The 20,802-nt window shown below is 44.8% G+C and overlaps 2 protein-coding genes across 4 annotated transcripts; one reads left to right on the plus strand and one right to left on the minus strand.

Moving 5' to 3' along the window:
- Positions 1-813: 813 nt before the first annotated feature.
- foxh1 (forkhead box H1) lies at positions 814-7,031 on the plus strand. Of its 2 annotated transcripts, none has more exons than XM_017483369.3 (4): positions 814-1,094; positions 2,568-3,041; positions 4,463-4,567; positions 5,006-7,031. In XM_017483369.3, the coding sequence occupies exons 2-4, from the start codon at positions 2,625-2,627 to the stop codon at positions 5,870-5,872; spliced, it is 1,389 nt and encodes a 462-aa protein (XP_017338858.1). In that variant the 5' UTR covers positions 814-1,094; positions 2,568-2,624; the 3' UTR covers positions 5,873-7,031. The 2 variants fall into 2 exon arrangements, with proteins under 2 accessions (XP_017338858.1, XP_017338860.1); XM_017483371.3 differs by having other exon boundaries at positions 2,572-3,041.
- Positions 7,032-8,996: 1,965 nt separating this feature from the next.
- Positions 8,997-20,442, minus strand: oplah (5-oxoprolinase, ATP-hydrolysing). 2 transcript variants are annotated; one of them, XM_053685167.1, is made up of 26 exons: positions 20,335-20,442; positions 19,730-19,906; positions 19,452-19,643; positions 19,240-19,354; positions 18,820-18,943; positions 18,542-18,737; positions 18,249-18,414; positions 16,179-16,317; positions 15,738-15,805; positions 13,985-14,295; positions 13,675-13,787; positions 13,331-13,501; positions 13,127-13,264; positions 12,878-13,016; positions 12,682-12,794; positions 12,450-12,601; positions 12,188-12,348; positions 11,865-11,966; positions 11,436-11,610; positions 11,156-11,340; positions 10,784-11,065; positions 10,543-10,692; positions 10,292-10,449; positions 9,960-10,120; positions 9,777-9,874; positions 8,997-9,644 (listed from the first exon to the last, which is right to left on the minus strand). In XM_053685167.1, the coding sequence occupies exons 2-26, from the start codon at positions 19,898-19,900 to the stop codon at positions 9,498-9,500; spliced, it is 3,927 nt and encodes a 1,308-aa protein (XP_053541142.1). In that variant the 5' UTR covers positions 19,901-19,906; positions 20,335-20,442; the 3' UTR covers positions 8,997-9,497. The 2 variants fall into 2 exon arrangements, with proteins under 2 accessions (XP_053541142.1, XP_053541143.1); XM_053685168.1 differs by having other exon boundaries at positions 19,730-19,901; positions 20,335-20,441.
- Between the last annotated feature and the right edge of the window lie 360 nt (positions 20,443-20,802).

Consider the following 20,802-nt stretch of genomic DNA (forward strand, 5'->3'; position numbering starts at 1 on the left):
CACAGAGCTTCAGAGACGAGTCACAGATTGAGTCTTTAATCTGGAGATTACGCTTCACGCTGACGCTGTGCAGAGAATGATGGGAAACACACACACACACACACACACACACACACACACACACACACTCCTGTCTGCTTTGAATTAGACGTCGTTCAGCTTCCTATCAGCAGAGACGCCCAGAGATTACGAGACGGAAAAGTTCAGATCGACGCAAAGCAGGACATTTCTGAAAGAAAAAACCCCCACTGTGATTCCTCATAAAGATCAGTCTCAGTCACTGAAAAAGATGCTGGGAAAAAAGTGGCTAATATTTGAACTCGGACGGAAAATGAAATAGAAATCAAGTCATTATACGGGTAAACGAGCATCGCCATGAGAAATGTATCATTTCTACGTAGTCAAAATTTATTGTATAATTCACTACATAATAAAATAAAAATAAAAGCATGAAATGATGCTGTTTTATATCCAAATATATATCAGTACATCAAAGAAATAAAGAAAATGTGTGTGTGAAGGTCAACTTTGAAGTGTTTTAAAATTAATTCTTTGATTTTTTTTGTCGTATGTTTTTTAATTACAAGTATATATATATATGAGAGAGAGAGAGAGAGAGAGAGAGAGAGAGAGAGAGAGAGAGCGTGTAATAGGGTCCCTTTGGAGTCTAACAGCGGCTCAGACTGAGATTCAGGACAAAGCCGGAGTGTGTAGGGTTCACTGGGATTTTCTCAGCAGGACGAGTCGACCTTTCAGCCTCAGCGTCTCGGAATCAGTGGGGGGGCTTGTTCAGCAGAGTGTGTGTGTGTGTGTGTGTGTGTGTGTGTGTGTGTGATCATCGAGGTATGAAATCTGCTTGGTTTCAGTGCTGTGTGTTTGGGCCAATCTCAGTCTGAGTCTAATTAGAGCTGCAGGTGGTAGTGTGGAGCCTCATCAACACACACACACACACACACACTCTCTCTCTCTCTCTCTCTCTATCTATACACATTAGGATTTCCTGGAGTTTCTGCTTTTCAGAGGAACAAGATTCCAAGCTGTTAAACAAAAGCACAGAGTTTGTGCTAAAGGGACAGACTTTCACTGAAACACAGGTGAAGTGTGTGTGTGTGTGTGTGTCCTGAACAAACATGTTTATCTTCAGCACACTTTCATAATATTTGACACTTTCATTCATTCATTTTGCAACTTGTTCTTTCTTACTTTCTTATTTTACTTCTTTTAGTTCCAACCGTCTCTGACATTTATTCATCTTTCTTTTCCTCTTCTTTTGTTTATCCATCCATCCATCCATCCAGGTTCCTTTTTTGTCTTTATTTTCTTTCACTTGTTTTTCTTTTCTTCCTGTATCTTGTATTTTCCCCCCATCTTCCCTATCCTTATCCTTTTCTTTCTTTTTCTTTCCTGTCTTCTCACCCAGGTATCCCAGAGATGCACTTTATATATATATATATATATATATATATATATATATATATATATATATATATATATAATTCTTCCTTTTTGTTCTTTTCTTTCTTAAGCCCTGACTGAGTGAGCAGGTGAAATGTGAAGTGTTCATGGTCTCCTCTCTCACTACCTGAAACCTTCTTTTCTGCTCTCGTTCCTCATCCAGAGGTGGAAGTTCTGCACTGCCTCGCTGACAGGGAGGAAACTCGGGCGTTACTGCACTGGGAACAGTGGATTGTGTGTACAGTTTGGAGGCTGTGTTTTAATCGTACAGTATGAAATGTGTCGTGTACATAAAGGCACTCAACTTATAGTAGAACCAAATCCTAAAGGCTTCCTGATGTTATATATTGGGGGGGGAGTGTAAATGACACTCTGTGTAAATGACCTGAATGTTATTTGGTTTATTTATTGCTTGGTATTGATGGCTATGCTGTTAATCTCTGTGTGACCTGAGAGTGTGTTTATTAGCCGTGTGTATCTTGGCTTCTTTTGTTTATTGAGTGAAACCATTATGCTACATTACTTCTCTCTCTCTCTATCACCCCATCCCATGTGATTGTCTGTCCTTTTTAAAACCCACAGTTTCTGTCATGGTTTGTGAACAAGCACCCCCCCCCCTCCCCCCCCCCCTCATTTCAATACTTATCAGTGCTTACTATAAACAAACTGTGGGGGGGGGGGTCGACCATCCAGGTACAGTGGTACTGGAACTTTCTGTAAGATGTCTCTGCTGATTTTAGATGCTGACGTTCCATGCTTTGGATGTAGTCATGAATCCTTGTTTGAGCTTCTCCAAAAACTTCCAGAGGAGAAATGAAGTCGATCCATAAATCTCAGTTCAGCTTACTTTTACCCTTTAAGTTCTGATAGTGCTGAAAGATCAGCAATGTGTCAAACATCACGCATATGACCTCAACAACCATGTAGTTTTATATATATATATATACACACATATATATACACACACATATATATATATATATATATATATAGGCTAGAAATGAACCAGATGTAGTTTCCACCCCCTCCTCTAGCCTATAAGGGGGCTGATGGTTGCCCTCTCTATTTACACAGCGGGATTGACGTGAAACTGTTAATTGTTTGCTCCCCAGACAGCGAGGACGTGGAGCCCTCAACTTTCCTCCTCCTCCTCTATCATCATCATCAGCATGACAAAGCTCCGGGGGGGAGCGGAGTGGCGCGGCGCGCTCAGCCCGCACAGGGAGTCCGGAGTCCGGCTACAGATCTCCACTCTGCCGCGGTGCACCGGGACCTTCGAGGAAACTTTGCGCACAAACTCCGGGGTCATGGACGGCGTTTTTGCGCAACCCAGCAGGGCTATGGGGAGTGTGTTACCACAGCTAACCGGCCCTGAAGAGAAACCTGTACCCGGATTGATGGACGCGCCTCGGGCTGGGACTCACGGTGCCTCCCGACTCCCCGCGGATCAGCACGCCGGCGAGTATGCGCCGAACGCCTGCAAGAAGAAGAACTACCAGCGCTACCCGAAACCGCCATACTCTTACCTGGCAATGATCGCCATGGTGATCCAGAACTCACCGCAGAAGAAGCTCACTCTCTCCCAGGTAAGACTCAACACCTGGAGGAAATGCTGAAACACCTCTTGTTTTGCACCCTATCCCCCAGATGAAATATGAGTCAAGTCCACACTACAGACATCAATACAGCATCATAACTTTATTTTAAAATAACTACCGTGTGCTGCATCAGGTGCTGCTCTGAAACTCTCCACTGTCTGCTTCCATTCTTCTGTAAACTGCTCACACTGCAGCTAGTCTGATTCATTTGAGTTGATTTAATATTCCTGCCTGGGTTAAGAGTTGATTATTTACACACACACACACACACACACACACACACACACACACACACACACATACATACATACATATACACACACCATTTTTTTTTTTTTTAATGTCATTACAGTAGGAAACTTTTTTCCTACAATACAATGTTGTCTTGTGTAAGATTTAAGATTTTATTTTTTTAAACCATCCAAAACTTCCTAGGCCCAGGCCCCCTAACTAGTTGTGGTGATGGTTAAAGATAAGATGAACTTTTATTGGGGGGCGGGGTTTCAAATGATCCTGTAAATTGACTTATAATAAATACAGCATGAAGAAATCTTAATACGATAAACAACATTAGAAATGGTTTCATTTGTAATACTATCCACTACGAGTTGAAACCGGAGCTCTGAGTCTGCTCGGACGGGTGATAAGGATGAGGGATGGAGGGAGGGAGTGAAAGTAATGCACACTATCAAGTGTGTAAGGGTCAAAATGTCGCCTAGGTTAATGAGCCGGAATTAAACGGCTGGACTACCCATAATGCACTTCAGGTCACTTAAATAGTCATTGAGCTGAGCGTGTAACGCTGTTAATGCTCCGGCTTTAGACGGGCGCGTTAATTTTATGCAGGAAACCCAACTTGTATGTTAATCGGTGTTGGAGAGTAGCTAGCTAGCGACAGTATAATACTAGCTTCACTAGCTCTTGAGATATTTTCATAATAACGTAGCTGGTAAAGTAGCTGGGTGGAAATTTCCAGAAAGGAACTGAACAAAGAGTAGGCCTCCAAGTTTCCCCTCAGAACTTCAGTGTCGTCGGCCGTTTTATCTCGGTAGCTTGTCAGGTCGTTGGCTTATGACGTAGGTTGCAGGTTAATTTGAGAAAGCTTGAGACGTCTAGCTAGCTAGAAAAAAACCTTGTAATGTCCACTCGGCTGTGGTGTCTTACCACCCTACCACACCACCCTACCCTACCACCGTCCCCAACTACATGCTGTTTTTAATTGTAGTCAACACTCTTTTTATTTTTCGATCACATATTTGGACACAGCCCTGGTCACGGGTAATGCTAACAGCTCTCTGTAGTCTGTGTTTCATAATCACTTTTCATAATAATAATAATAATAATAATAATAATAATATGGTGGTGATGCATGTCTCAGTGACGTACTTTTCTCCTTTCATCTGCTCAAGATCCTGAAAGAGATCAGCACACTCTTCCCCTTCTTCAAAGGGAACTACAAAGGATGGAGAGATTCGGTGCGTCACAACCTGTCCTCCTACGACTGCTTCATCAAGGTGTGTATGTCCTCGATGTCCGTGCGCCGACTTCCTTTTGATTCCGTCAGAGCGGTTACAACTAGCGTGATCCAGGAGTATGTGTGTGATGTTGGGAATCTATACGGCATCCCATAATGTTCATTATTATTGTGATGGTCCACAAAGGGCGGTGCTTAGGTTATGTCACACGACCAGTCGCGAAGTTGATCCACCAATCTTTCAGTCTTTCACAACCTCTGCTAAGCTAGCTAGATAACTGCGAATATTCCTCGTATGTTTTTGTTTTTTGGTGTATAAAGTTGACGAATCTCTCTCTCTCTGTCTCTCTCTCTCTCTCTCTCTGTCTCTCTCTCTCTCTGTCTCTCTCTCTCTCTGTCTCTCTCACTCTCTCTCTCTCTCTCTCTCTCTCTCTCTCTCTGTCTCTCTCTGTCTCTCTCTCTCTCTCTCTCCCTCCAGGTGCTGAAGGACCCGGGGAAGCCTCAGGGAAAGGGGAATTTCTGGGCCGTGGAGGTGAGCAGGGTCCCTCTGGAGCTGCTGAAGAGGCAGAACACGGCTGTGTCCAGACAAGACGAAACCATCTTCGCACAGGACCTGGCGCCTTACATCCTGCAAGGGCACACTCCCGCTCTGCAAAACGAGACGCAGCCGGCCGCGCCCAGCCGCCGCCCGTCCCCCACTCCAGAAGACCTTTATCGTCCCAAACTCGACTCGTCCTTTGCTATCGATTCGCTCTTGCACAGCTTTAGATCGGCGGACGTGCTTAGGGGCAGAAGTGATGGGTGGGGGGCGGAGCCTAATCATTGCTCGCCACGGCCTCGGTATATGTCGGCCAATCGGAGCGCGTCGGCAAGTTCCGCCAGTCCCGCATCATCCTCGTCGTCAGACGAAGACTGGAGAGGGCTGACACGATTCGAGGCGAGGAAACGAGGGACAGATGGAGGACCCAACGATTATTTCCCGCCGAGCAAAATGGTGAAGCGCGGTGCTTCAGCACCTCCTCCTCCTCCTCCTCCTTGGGAGCTGCCAACTTCCTACGCCAAATACACCCCTCCGAACGCTGTAGCCCCGCCCAGCATGCGTTTCAGCACAAACCCGTTCGTCCCTCTCGGCTCCGTTCCGTTCTACAGCCATCACATCACGCCCAATCACTTTGGCGGCCGTTCGTACTGGCCTCTGTTGTCCGGTGGGCGTGTTTCGCTACAAGCTCCGCCCCTTCTGATGGACTTGGACAGTATGTTGCAGTCGGTTCCGCCCAACAAGAGCGTGTTCGACGTACATACGCCACCAAACCAATACGGACCTCCGTTTAGCAAGTATTCCTAACCCTGCTGCTACCGAGAGAATATTTTTACACGGGGAAAATGAAAACGTTTCGCTCTCCGTCCGAAGGCGGAAATGTCCACGGTTTACTTTCACCGCGTCCGCTCGGGATTGCTTCAGGGAAATCTGCTGATGAATGTAGCGCAACAATGTCCAAATCCTTTGCACTGACAGTTTGCACTCATTTTATCTTTTTTACATTTTTTTTTAATGTTCACCTCGACGTTTGAATGTTGTTTTGAAAAGCGACGTGTTGCCAAAACAGCGTATTTATCTGATGTTTACACGCTTTTCGTGTCGCTTCTACCTCAGTTTTACCCTGAAACATTTTTAAAAAGAAATCCTACTACCTACTACTTTTGTCCTTTTGTGAATGCTAAAATGCTACACGGCTAACCTGCATGCTAAATTCCACACGTGGCTGTAATGCTACTGTGAACGGTCATGCTAACTGATGGTCTGATTAGTGTTCGTCACATTGATCTGATGGATGGTGTTGATCACATGGGTTACAGATGAGTGTGTGTGTGTGTGTGTGTGTGTGTGTGTGTGTGTGTGTGTGTGTGAGAGACAGAGAGAGTCCCAACCCCCTGGTTTGAGAGAATCTCGGTGCCGCTACATCTGCATGTTGATGGCTCGTCGTTAGTCTGCAATCTCCTGAGCTATTCAGGGGAAACTTATCAAATGCAGATAGGTGTGTGTGTGTGTGTGTGTGTGTGTGTGTGTGTGTGTGTGTGTGTCTGTCATTGTTCTTTATTGTTAAGGGCTATTTTATACCAAAAAAAACCCATTCATCCCAATGGTTCTGTCCATTTCTTTCCTAATCCTCGTCCTAATTATTTTTGTTGTTGTTCTTGAGATTTTAAAGGGACCCGAACCATTTCTACGCACATCCTGTATATGGTTTATTTTATTCTTGTGTTATTTTAAATTTGGAAGTGTGTCGCATGTTCCCCACATTGTCCTCTTGTTTACTCCAAGTGGAACGGACTTCAGGTAGTTGTTTTTTTAAAAGTTTTATATATAAGTTGCCGTCGTGTGGTGAATTAAAAGTGATGTGTGAGGAATAAAACGCTCAGGGTGGTGCTGTCAGAGGAAAATAATCATTCATGTTTGATCTGTTTTCCTGTAACAGCACGGCTCTGAGTATTTATTTCTCTAAGAGCACAGGAACTTGTCAGTGATTTATAAAAAAAAAAAAAAAAAAGTGGGTTTTTTTTGTTTTTTTTTTAAATGATGACGCAATGTACTTTTTAAAAAATTTTTTATTTTTTTTTATTCATTCATTTATGGTTACATTGTGAAACGTGCCCAAAACAAGTTTCGGGAACCCTATAAACCTATAATTTCCCCACCAGCCTCTCTTTTTCTTCTCTGTTGTGAAATTAATACGACGCTGGAATAGAAAACTAAGCGACACCGTCTGACCAATGAGAATCCAGAATTCAGCAGCGCCGGGGTGAGGAAATCAGACGTGGTCCGTTGGGGGAACTTTGTGTAGTCGAGACGTTAGTGTGAGAGGTGTGAGGCTCGTTGTTTATACAGCAGGAGATGATGTCAGTTCATCAGTCTGAATAGCGTAGTGTTAGCATCTCTGTAACTCTAGAACACGATCAATAATGATTCATCATGGAGACATGTAGTGTAGTAAAGCTGTTGTGGTGCATGTTTGATAATTCTACACCCTGTCCAAGGAATCCCAAAAGGCCACCAATAATGGCCTCTAGTCCCTATCTAGTGCACTATTTATTTAATAGGCCATCAATGATGGCTTCTACACCCTAACTGGTGCACTATATGTCCTATAGGCCACTAGTAATGGCCTCTGCATACTATCCAGTGCACTGTGTCTAATCGGCCACCATTACTGGCTTCTACACGGTGCCTAGTCCACTATTTATCAAATAAGGTGCCAACAATGGCCTCTAGTCCCTATCTAGTGCAGTATTTGTCCAATAGGCCACCAATCATGGCCTCTAGTCCCTATTTAGTGCAGTATTTATACAATAGGCCGTGAATAATGGCCTCTAGTCCCTATCTAGTGCACTATTTATACAATAGGCCGTGAATAATGGCCTCTAGTCCCTATTTAGTGCAGTATTTATACAATAGGCCGTGAATAATGGCCTCTAGTCCCTATCTAGTGCACTATTTATACAATAGGCTGCCAATAATGGCCTCTAGTCCCTAGCTAGTGCACTATTTATCCAATATGACACCATCACTGGCCTTTACTCCCTAACTAGTGCACTATATGACCAATAGGCTAATTGTAATGGCCTCCACACACCATCTAGTGCATTATATGTCCAATATACGCTATATTGAGCAATTAATATAGAGCAATTAGGCTCTACAGTTTAACTAGTGTACTATATACCCGATAGTATAGATAGTAACCCTCTATACCCTACCTAGTGTATTATGCGGCTCATGCTGAGCCCTTAATAAATTCTATACTGCAACTAGTGCACTATATGGCTGATAGTAACGTCCTATACATCTTATTTAGTGTACTACATTAAAAATAGTCTGCCATCAATGGTGTCCACTCCCTATCTAGTGCAGTGTCTTCTACTGAGCTATTAATGACCCCTACAGCGCAATGTGTAATAAAAACATCTAATAGGCAACCAGTAAGAACCCCTACCCCCTATATCATGCACTCTTTGTCGAACAGGAAGCGGATATCTAGCAGCGTATCATGTTAATTGCTGAAAAAGCTGATATGGTTTGGAGTCTTTGATCAGTGATCCGTCTTCCTCCCGCTGTGTCTCACTCTCCTGTCTCTCTGTTTTACACCCCTCCGTCCTCTTTCCTCCTGGCTCTGCTCTTCTTTACAGATAAACCTCATCTCCACATCACTGTGAAAGGTTCGCGCTTCAGCGCTCCGGCTTTATTCGCTGCCTCGATCACGTATTAATGCACAAATACACCTTTAAAACACGTGAAACGTCAGAAAAACGATCGAAAAAATATTAAATAATAAATAAATGCAGCGGTGTATAATATGGCTTTTTATTCAGCTCTGGATGCGGAAGAAGCAGAGAAGACCGAACGATTTCCCCAAATCTTTAAATGTGTAGCTATTAAAAAGTTATATCTGTTTATAAAAAAAAAAAAAGGACACGGTGACGCCATTTATTTCACCATTTTAATAAAGTTTTAAAGTGACCGGGCGAGTAACAGTACTGTATCCGGTCCAGTGCACAGGATTGCTTTTTATCTACTCATAGTTACATTTAATCCTTCCCTCATTGCAGATGCGTGCTCCGGTACTGCAGGGGGCGCTGTTAGAATTTTATGATGGTGGAAGATGATTGCATTTGGTTCCTTAATCAAATTAGGCAAGGGATGCAGATCAGGTAGCGATGACGGGCAAAAACGTGTCCACGGTTAAAACCTACAAATACGAGCGTTTTTAAAATAAACAACATATAAAATCAATGATTTTATATTATATATTATATTTATTTATGTATATATTAGTGTTGTAATGAAAGTGTGAGGAATCTTGTTGTTTAACTTGTTGAACGTGGCATTATTATTATAAATAATAATAATAATACAGACACGTTTGTGGACTATGGCGTGGAGGGATAAACACAGGATTGTAGTCACACGGTGGTCAGGCGCTCTCTTGAGCTCGGCGATACTCGTACACGCTCCCTCTCTCGGCGAACACTCGGGTTAAACAGCGCCGCTTAGAGGATGAGTGCTCCTCTTCCTCTGGACCATAACCCCCTCCTCCAGGGGTGTGGAGAACAAACCTGTCCTGTAGGGGGAGTGAGGGAATGTGCTCAGAAGTGCTCTCTCATTTTTTATATATATATATATATATATATATATATATATATATATATACACACACACACACACACACACACACACACACACACACTCTTACCCCAGGCTGGAGGCTGACTGAGGTCTTTGCTCCCAGGTTGATCACTCGTCCATCAGCTCGCTGTAGCAGGTTCAGGCCAGCTGTTCCACTTCGTCCTCCTGACACACACACACACACACACGCAGTGGTGTTTATCAAGACAGATGTTTACTGAGGCAGATGTTTAATGAGGCAGGTTATTACCATGCAGGCCGTACGGCCGTGTCGAGCGTCTCTCCGTCAGCACTGACAGAATCACTTCATCTCTGAAGAGAAGCTTCCGGATCACACCATCACCACCGTGATACTGACCCCCACCTCCAGAGCCGGCCCGCAGAGAGAACTGCTCCAACACCACCGGATACCTCGGGGCGGGGAGAGGGAGAGTATAATCACTGAATGAAGTAAATATTACACACTAACTCGTCTCACGGTCACTAACGCTCTGCTAACCTGCTGGACTGATGTTGCCACGGCAACGTGAAACATTCTTCATGGAAACACAATGTGTGAGTGTGAGTGTGTACAAGAATCACCTCTTCTCCAGAATCTCTGGGTCTGTGATGCGCGTGTTGGTCATGTGACTATGGACCCCGCTCCGCCCGTTCCAGCCTGGCCCCGCCCCTGCTCCGCCCCCAACTGTTTCGTAGTAGCTACACTTCTCATTGCCGAATGTGATGTTGTTCATACAGCCCTTTGGGGGGAACAAAAACAACACAAAAACACACTGTGTGTGTGTGTGTGTGTGTGTTTGTCACATGGGCTGTTCGCCGACATGCTCACTAACCTGTGACGCGGCACACACTTCGAACGCCCGGAAGATGACGTCCACGACCCGCTGTGATGTCAGCACGTTTCCTCCGACCACTGCGGCATTCTGGGAAGGCTGCAGGATGGAGCCGGCAGGGATGATGACTTCGATGGGGGTCAGACAGCCCTGCACAAAACACACACACACACACACACACACACACACAAGATATGTAGCAACAGGACAATCTTAAAACTTAGTGTGTGTGTGTGTGTACCTGGTTGAGAGGGATGTCCTGTCCCACCATGCAGCGCAGGCAGTAAATGAGAGCGGAGAAAGTGATGGCACGAGGGGCGTTACAGTTCCCCCACACCTCCGGACCCGAACCTGAGAAATCAAACACAGCGCTGCCCTCCTGTTCGTTTATCTGCACTCGGAGTTTAATCGGTGTTCCATCATCCATCTGATCTTCAGCTTCCACGTCTAACGCGCCGCTCTGCTCACGCCGCCGCCGCACAAATTCTCTCAGCATGTCTCTGACTGCCAGTTCTGCATTACTCTATACACACACACACACACACATATACACATTGTACACGTTAGACCATAACAGTGCTGGGTTTCCTTTTTACTGCTCACACACACATACCTGAATGTATCCCATGTACGCCTGCACCACATCCAGTCCGTATGTGTCGATCAGCTCCGCCACCAGCTGACTCCCTCTCTGATTGGCCGCAACCTGCGCTCTCAGGTCTGACAGGTTGTCATGGAGATTGCGTGTCCCGGAGCATCCTGGGTAACAAGCGGGAGCCAGGAGAGCCTCGCTCACCGCTGAAATAAACATGGAGGGAAAGAAAACCGAAACTTTTTTTTCTCTGTGACACAAACGCGTAACCGAAGCGAGAGCTGTGAGACAGAAGGCTAACCCTGCTCCTGGAAGACTCCCTCCGTGACCAGTTTGAAGGAGGTGAAGACCGCCCCCTCCTGCTGGAGACAGGTGGAATGAGGGGGCATGGAGCCTGGAGTGATGCCCCCGATATCAGCGTGATGCCCCCTGCTGGCCACGAAAAACACCGGGCCACTCACACCCTGACGGAACACCTGGAATAATAATAATAATAATAATAATAATAATAATAATAATAATAGACTTGTTCAACAAACTCTCCAGTTCATCACACTCTAATCATTAGCATATCAGACTGTGATAGGCTTAAACCGAGCTCATATGTAGCCCCGCCTCCCGTTATAATCCCGTATAATTACAATGAGTTAATTATTAATTATTATTAATGGAACAAGAAAACACACACACACACACACACACACACACACACAGTCAGAGTTGTCTGTACCGGTGTGATGACGGTCAGGTCGGGCAGGTGGCTTCCTCCAGCACATGGGTGATTACTCAATATCACATCTCCCTCCTTCAGACTGCTGCCTATCGCCTTCAACTGAGGGAGAGAGAGAGAGAGAGAGAGAATCAAGAGAGATGGACAGAGAAGAAGACACAGAGACAGCAAGACACACGGAGAGACAGAGAGACCGAGTGAGACAAAAAGTAGAGACAGAAAAACAGACGGAAAGCAAGACAGACCTCAGTGTGAGTTTTTCTGATTCCCATCAACTGTGTGTGTGTGTGTGTGTGTGTGTGTGTGTGTGTGTGTACACACACCTGATACTGCACAGTCTCCTGCATGGCTCCCAGGTGAACAGGAATGTGAGGAGCGTTCGATACCAGACCTCCATCAGGTCCAAACACAGCGCAGGAGAAATCCAGCCGCTCCTTAATGTTGGTGGAGATGGAGGTCCTCTGTAACACACGGCCCATCTGCTCTGTGTGTGTGTGTGTGTGTGTGTGTGAGAGAGAGTATTTACTATAACAGCACCACACCGTGTTCTGTTTCTTACACGTCGTGCTACGTTTCTATTCAAACCTGCGATGCTCATGAAGCGATGAGAGAAGATGGACAGCTGCACTGCGTTCAGCTCCGTCCCCAGCACGCACCTACTGTCCGTTCCCACGGCGATACGCACGTCTCCGCTCGGGGTCAGACGGGCAGAGCAGCCCGGTTCCACCAGGACGGTGCTGCGGAAAAACGATCGCTCGGTTCATCGGCCGTCTCTGACGCCGTGGTGTCCACAAACGCATCGGGGATGTAAACTCACCTGTTCCTGTCGATGATGATCGCGGGTCCGTCGACACTGTGGTCACGTGACAGGTCCTCCCACATGAACACGCTCGTCTCCAGATATCGGTCCTCGAAGTAACACTCGGTCGTCTGAGGGAGAAAACAAGACGTACGCATGACGAAAACGAAACGCGTATGTAGAAGATATTCTCGCCGGTTCGGTTTCCAGGCACCTGTGCCGGTTTTGGCGTTCGACTTCCTGTTTGAACCGGGGCCGTTGTCTTGACTGCGGATTTTCCTGATCCGCGGACGCGAACGTCGTCCACCGTTATGGCTCTGTCGGCGATGGTGAAGCCGAACTCCTTCATGTAGCTGTTTGTCGGGGGTTTAGGAAGAACACAAGAGGTTTAGCTAGCTCTGTGTGTGTGTGTGTGTGTGTGTGAGGTGCAGATGACGAGGCTTGATGCAACATGGCGTGTTACCGTGTGGTGAAGGCGGTACGGAAGTCTCCGGAACAGCAGGACTGAGCGTGAGCCGGAGCGTCGCTCGCGCTGATCATGAGAGCGCAGTCGGTTCCCTCGTAACGCATGTGCAGGAACACCTCCATACTGATCTGAGAACTGTCCGACAGTTTAACGGATCAGTAACGCTCGTCACGGCGTGTGTGTGTGCGTGTGTGTTGGTACCTGTTGAATCCACGTTTGCACAGTGTGTCATGGCAGCGCTGTGAGAGTCGCTGGATCCGGCAGTCGAGCTCGGAGTAAGAGTGCGTGTTATACTGAAGAGAACACGGCTCCTGAACCTCCTCTACAACGTCCGCTAGAGCCAAACCATACGCTGATAACACACCGCTGTACCTACAGAGAGAGCGAGAGAGAGAGCTTTACAGTGTGTGTGTGTGTGTGTGTGTGTGTGTGTGGGATGGGGTGTAAATATTTCCACAAGGCGAGCTGGAACGTTACTTTTCACACCATCGAGCTTATTCCTCGGTAAATAAGGAAAGCGTAACGCGCCAACGTCGAGGTCTTACTTGTGTATGTAGATGGTTTTCATGCCCAGCGCTCGTGCGATGGCGCACGCGTGTTGCCCGCCTGCTCCTCCGAAACACGCCAGCGCATGCCGAGACGTATCGTGGCCCTTCGCCTGTGAAGAGAATCTTATGAACCTCAAAATCAGTCGCAGCCTGAAGACTCGCCACAAGGGGGAGCATGTGTAGCGGCGAATAACTAGTAGAACATACTGTACACAAATAGTAATACAATAATTGTCCACTAGAGGGCGGTACGAATCTGAATTTTTCCAGTTTCTGAGTTAAAAACGAGAAAAACGAGTCCAACAACCTGTGTCAGTGCTCTGATTGGTCGGCACATTGCTTCGTTCGCAACTCTGATGAATCCCATAGCGACCTCCTCCAAGCTCATTTCCGCTTTGCGACTTTTTGACACGTCACTATTTGTGCGATCGTCTCCATCGCATTGTGACTGGCTGGTCGAGAGGAAGTGGTTGATCTCTTTGGTGAGCTTCTGGAAATGGTTCATGGACTCATCTTTGGAGAGAGGCTCGTTCTCTCCAGGACCAAAGATGTGAGGGAAAAACGAAGGGAGCAGACGGCCAAGAGCTAAATTAGCATCTGTGACTGTGAGAGGTCCCCCTGTAGGGCAAAAAACAAAACAAAAAAACAAAATGTATTACACTGAATTACTGCAGTACAGAGCTAAAGGACTGAAATCAACTTGACCTCATGTACATGGCCTGAGGGACTGGCCTGGGACCGCAGGTCTGGTTGAGGGACTGGGGATCTTGGTTTTGTTCTTGAAAAATTGGCCGTGCACTTCACTTGAGTTTTAGGAAACTTGTTCTGATATGAGATTTTAGGCCTTGGTCTTGTATGGATTTTGAAGGCCTGATCTTGTTTTGAGTCTTAAGAGTCTGGTCTTGGTCCTAAGGGACTAGTCTTGGTCTTGTTTTGAGTCTTGACGATCTGGTCTTTGTTGAACTTGATATAGAGCTAGAGTTGTCTTGTTATAGATTTTGAGGGACTGATCTTGAGGGACAGGTCTTGGTCTTGTTTTGGGTCCTGATGGTCTTGGGTTCGGGGAACTGGTCTTGAGGGACTGGTCCTGGGAGACTGATCTTGGGCTTGTTTTGGGTCCTGGGTATTGGTTTGGTCTTGGTCTTGATTTGGGTCTTGGCTGCTGGTCTTGGTCTTTGTCTTGGGGAACTGGTCTTGTCTTTTTTTTGGTCTTGAAGGACTTGCTCTTCTTTTGGAATTTGTGCAGGGAGTGGCCTTGGTCTTGTACTTTTTTGGTCTTGAGGGACTTGTTCTTGTTTTGCAACTTGGGCAAGGAGTGTTTTTTGGGTGGGTCATCAGTGCTGGTCTTTTTGGGGTCTTGTGAGAGTTTTATTCTGGGTCTTGAGAAACTGGTCTTGGTGTGATCTGGAAAACAGTACTTGTTCTTGGTGGCCTGGGCTTGGGTTTAGGCATCTGTTATTTCAGGGACAGATCATGATTAAGTCATGATCTGGATCTTGCGAATTTGGGTTTGTGTCTTGGGAATTATGTTCTTTAACTGGGTCAAGTTTGGGGATTTCTAGTCTTGGACTGGATGTGAATTTAGGATTTTCTTGTATATATTTCTATCCTTGTGGAATCTGCCTTAGGTACTGGTAGGCTTTATTCTTCATTTTGGTCAACACTTCTTGGAAGTGTCAGACTAAATTTTGGGGATGCGGTGTTAACTCTCGATGGTCTAGGTTTGATCTTGGTGATCTATTGAATCTTGGTCTTGAGGATCTGCTCTTGCTCTGGGACTTGGTCAGGGATTTGGTCTGTGTTTTCCAGAAATCTAGCTTCTGTTTCAATTCAATACACCAACAGACCTTCAGCTGAAAGAAAGCTCTTTCTAAAGTGATCCATCCATATATTTGCACAAGCTAAATAATAATCCAGTCCAAAATCATTTAAAAAAAATAGTTTATATTAATTTCAGTGAGAAACGTCAGAAAGAACCAGATAAAGACATAGAGAGCAACGAGGGGAGGAAAAAAGCTTTTTTTTTATTTAAGGTCAAGGGGAAAATCTGGTTCACTGACCTTTTTGATAGCAAGCTGGACCAGGATGAGCGCCAGCTGACTCAGGACCCACGACAAACATCCCAGACCTATAGAGTTGAAAAAGCATACATAGAAAAGAAAACTTAAACACATACAGCAGGGTTCTAAGGTCTGTGTACGTTCTCACTTGATGCTATTTCACTGAAAATATATATTTTTTAAGCATTTCTTTTTGTACTCTGACTTGCAACTTTGTTTGTTAGGGGAAAAAAAAGAATGTTTGACAGTGGGTTGACCAATAACCTGCAAAACATAATGATAACAGAGTAATGGTTAACACTCTTATTGCTTTAGGTTTACACTGGGTGAACCGCTAGCAATGTTTTACAGAAGGGTCACGTACAAACACTGACCCTGAATAATAATAATTTTATATATAGTGTGTGTGTGTGTGTGTGTGTGTGTGTGGGGGTGCACTGCCTGAAGAAAAGTCGAGATCCTCCTCCCGCTGCGACGGTGTTGATGTCCAGCTGAGGCGCCTGCAACGTGACTCCGGCTGTTGTAGACTCAAAAACGTGTTCGTACTGACCAGCATAGCGACTCACGTCTGTAGAAGTACCTACACACACACACACACACACACAATAACATACAAAACATCCAGCTCACACCACTGTCCATTCTGTCGGCTATTTCCTTTTGTCTCAGTGTCCCACACCCACAGAAAATACAAACATATTTCTGAGGTCTTAACATTTTGTCCAGGACTATTTGAAAACGAAGACAGATCCCCACATGAGGGCAAAAATTTGAAACTGGGCAAAGAACTCTCTGAAATAAAATTTCGGCTACGTCAACATTTAAGCCAACTCCAAAATTATGCTAATGTTGAAATACTTTAAAACCTGGGAAAAGCCACAGATTTTGTCAAGTATTTAGTGCAACTGCTTCCAAACTAGAGTATTCATCTACAATTAAACCAAGCAATTTTTTAAAAGATAACTACTGAACAAATGGGAAATAACTGATGAGAAATTAGGAGGAAATTGATTATAATTATCAAAGAAATTTGCCAAAATTGTAAGCTGTAAACTCTTTCAAAATAGTTAAAAAGTCGAAGTTAGGAATAGAAAATATTGTGGAAACTCTATATAACTCTCTCGAAACATGGAACGACTTCCTGAATTTGGGCAAAAGTTTTAACGTAACAATAAAACTTAAATACTGCCTAATAATAATGCGAAACTTTAAGACGACAGCTTAAAGTTCTAAAAGTTTGGACAAAATTATGTATGTCAGCTACTGCGACATTTACGATAACACTCCACAAATGTGCGAAAGTGTAAACTTACAAACCTTCGGAAAGTCGTGACTTTAGTCAGGAATTTTGTACGACTACTTCGGAACTGTATTAACCGTCTAGATCAAGCGCAAAACTGTTTAAAATTTAAAGAAGTTCCTGGAAATTGGGCCAAAATCAAGCTCTATGAAATTGAGGACATGACAACATTGTACAGTGGCAACTTCAGAATTTAAGATAAGGCGGTACTTTAAAACCTACAATTTGGGAAAACTAGTCAAAACTGGATTAAGCCTCGACAATAAGTAAATATTTAACATGGCAACTGCATAAATGGTAAAATATTGCTGAAAACTATGGAAGATTACTTCAATTACTTAAAAAAAGAATGGAGGGAAGCTCTAAAAAAAACTCAGCCAAAACTGTATGTTGGATATTTTACAATGTAAAGAAATAAATGGTAAAATATTGCAGATTTCTTCAATTACTTAAAAAAAAAATGGAGGGAAATGCTAAAAAAAAAAAAAAAAAAAAAAACTCAGCCAAAACTGTAAGTTAGATTTTTTTAACAATGTAAAGGAATTCATTACAAATGAGAGAAATATACAAGACGACTACTTCAGTGCTGAGAAATCTCTCTTTGAAACGCTGAAGACATTCTGATCCGTAAACCTGAGAGGACGCAAATTATGGCAAAAGTTTAACATGTGTAAATGAAAAATAATAAATCGGGATGCTCCCTTAAAAGAGAGCGAAAATAAATAAATAAATTAAACACGGCAACTTCTGAATTTAAGGGAGTTCCTGGAAATTTGTGCATAAAAAAAAAAACAAGACAAAAAAACCCCCAAACTGAGCGTTATGAATTCGGACAAAACTGTAGGTGTACACTGGCTACTTGACATTTTTAAGATCGTGAAATTCAAGAATTCACAACTGAGCCAAACATTTTCATACTTGAACAATTTAGAAATTTAGGATGACGTGAAATTTAGATATTGGGAAATCTCTCGGAAATTGGGAAAATTAGGAAGTTATGACCACCTGGAAGAACTACATCAAGTTAGAAATAAATAAATAAATAAATAAATAAATAAATAAATAAGAACACACTTCTACGCCGAGGAAATTGGGACGCTGCGTGAAAACAGGGCGGAAACGTAAGATGGTGGAAAGAAAACGTGTCAGCCTTACTCAACCCAACCCCCTTCTGACTTTTCTCACACTCCGTCCCTCTGTCTGTGTCTCACCTCCCATGTCGAAGCCGATGACGGGTGTGTGGTGTGTGTCAGCGTGCGCGGTCAGGGCGTAACCCACGACTCCTCCAGCTGGGCCGGACAGAACCGCCCGAGAACCGCAGAACTGATCCATAGGAGTCAAACCTCCGTCCGATTGCATGAACAGCACGTCCACACCCTGTCTCACACATACACACATAACTTTCAAGGTACCAGTGTGTGTATGTGTGTGTTTAAGATAACATTAAGACTGACCCATATCTTCATGCTTAATGTTAACAAGGACCACACACACACACACTCACAGCGAGTCGTCCCTTGAAGCCGGACGTGAAGGCATTGACGTACTGGTGAATTTTGGGTGTGAGGTAGGCGTCCACACACACGGTGTAGCCACGAGGCACGGCTCTGATCATCGGCATCACCTCGCTCGATAGAGACACCTGAGTGAACCCGAGCCGGCGAGCCAGAGAGCCCAGCGCCTGCTCGTGATCCGGGTATCTAACACACACACGCACATTAAAATGCACACGGATACAAATTATTTGGAAAAGGATATACACACATACACACACACACACACATGTATGAGTGCAGCAGCAGCACGGCAAGGCTGGTGATTCCCCGAGAAAGCACGGCTTTAAGATCTCTCTCCACACACTGAAGGTCCAACTCAGTCCAAACCTCCAAACTCTCACCTGTACTACCTACACACACACACACACACACACACACGACATTACGTAACATTATCAGGTGTATCCCTTTGTTCCTGAGATCTGCCATTTTTTACTAAAAACGTGGCTGGGTTTGTTTCTGTTGTATTACAGTATTACGTCACAGTGCTGCTGAATGCTGGATTCTGATTGGTCAGAAGGTGTTGATTCATTTTCTATAACAGCAGCTCTGACAGTAGTGCAGATGAGAGGTGTTACATATATACATACACAATGTGTATTCACTCACACACTGCGGAAGGGAGCGTCACACAACTAATTAATACCTGCGACGACCTGCTTAGGTTCTTCGCTCGGCAGACGGCAGCCATCTTGCTTCAGGACGACTCTTTCGTCCACTTCGACGACGTCTTCGTACAGCACATCGGGCACACGTACTTCCTGTGATGCAGAAACAAACACGTACGTGTATGTGTTCCAGATGAGGTCGGAGAGGTCGTGTCGAGCCCGTGTGATAATGTGCAGTGTGTGTGTTTACCAGGTCGAAGAGATCGGGTCGAGCCTGTGTGCCGATGTGCAGCAGGTGTTTGAAGCCGCTGGTCACGGCGAGCGCCATCTTTTCTCCCTGCCGCTCTAACAGCGCGTTGGTCGCCACCGTCGTACCCATGCGGATCCAGCCAATCAGAGACGAGTCCAGAGGCTCGTCGCGGGGAAAACTCCTTCCTGTTTCCTGTTGGAAATCCAACCAGTTTTCACTTTCTTTTAACCTCGTGCCATCTTGCTCTCTTACTCCCTCTCCATCTGTCTGTCTCTCACCTGCTCCAGTATGCGGCGGATGCCTTCGGTCGGAGCGTCTCTGTAGTTCTGCGGGTCGTGCGAGAGGAGCTTCATCACTCGCTCTTCACCGTCCGGCAGACGAGCGAACACGTCGGTGAAGGTTCCGCCGCGGTCGATGGCGAAACAGAACTTTCCCTCGGAGTCGGCCATGCTGAACTGACCAAGATACACACACACAGAGTTTTCCATAGGCATGTTTCTTTTTAGCCTTAGCACAAAGTGCTACAAAACCCAGAGTACACCATCCTCACTGTGAAGCATGGTGGCAGTAGCATCATCCTGACAGTTACATTTGACCTGTTGCTTTTTTTTTTAGTGGACGGCCATAACTCCTTGGTCTTCATTAGTCACGTTCTTTTACAAACTCTGGGTTCTTCCACGAACAGGTGCATTAAAAATGCTCTTCCCCGCTTCTTTCATTTAGAATTTAAGACCCATAGAGGGTGAAAACAAAAACAATATGGAAATATGGACGCCTGTATCATGAACTTAGATGATAGTAACCCCTAATGCAGAACTACCGACCTCAATAATCACCATATCTCATTTAAATCTGCAATATCCAGATAAAAGCGTTAACATACCGTACACTGTAGTTTATATAACGGCCAAAGTGTGGAAACAATAAACAATGCAGTCCTCTGCTTAGACAGCGAGTCTCACACTGAGGCGTCACACACTCGCAGAGCGGGTTTCTTTTATATGGGGCGGGGCTACGTCCAGGCAGCGTGATTGCGTCATGTAGCTAAGCCACGCCTCTTGTCCGCACGGTATACCTGTGCATACTTCCGTACTAGATCGTGCACAGCTCTATTCTGGATTTGTACTGTTTTTGACGCACTGTTTAGAACAGTAGTGTGCACAGGAAATATACAGAATATAACAACAAATCCAAATGAGTTTAATGATAATTAGTTTATATATATATGTATAATATTAATACTCGTATTATATTACACATACACTACATGGCCAAAAGTATACGCACCCCTCCAAATGACTTGGAGTTCAGAAGTTTCAGCCACACCCACTGCTAACAAGTGCATAATATC

This window comes from Ictalurus punctatus, chromosome 13, assembly GCF_001660625.3.
Source record: "Ictalurus punctatus breed USDA103 chromosome 13, Coco_2.0, whole genome shotgun sequence".
Classification (NCBI taxonomy): Eukaryota; Metazoa; Chordata; class Actinopteri; order Siluriformes; family Ictaluridae; genus Ictalurus; species Ictalurus punctatus.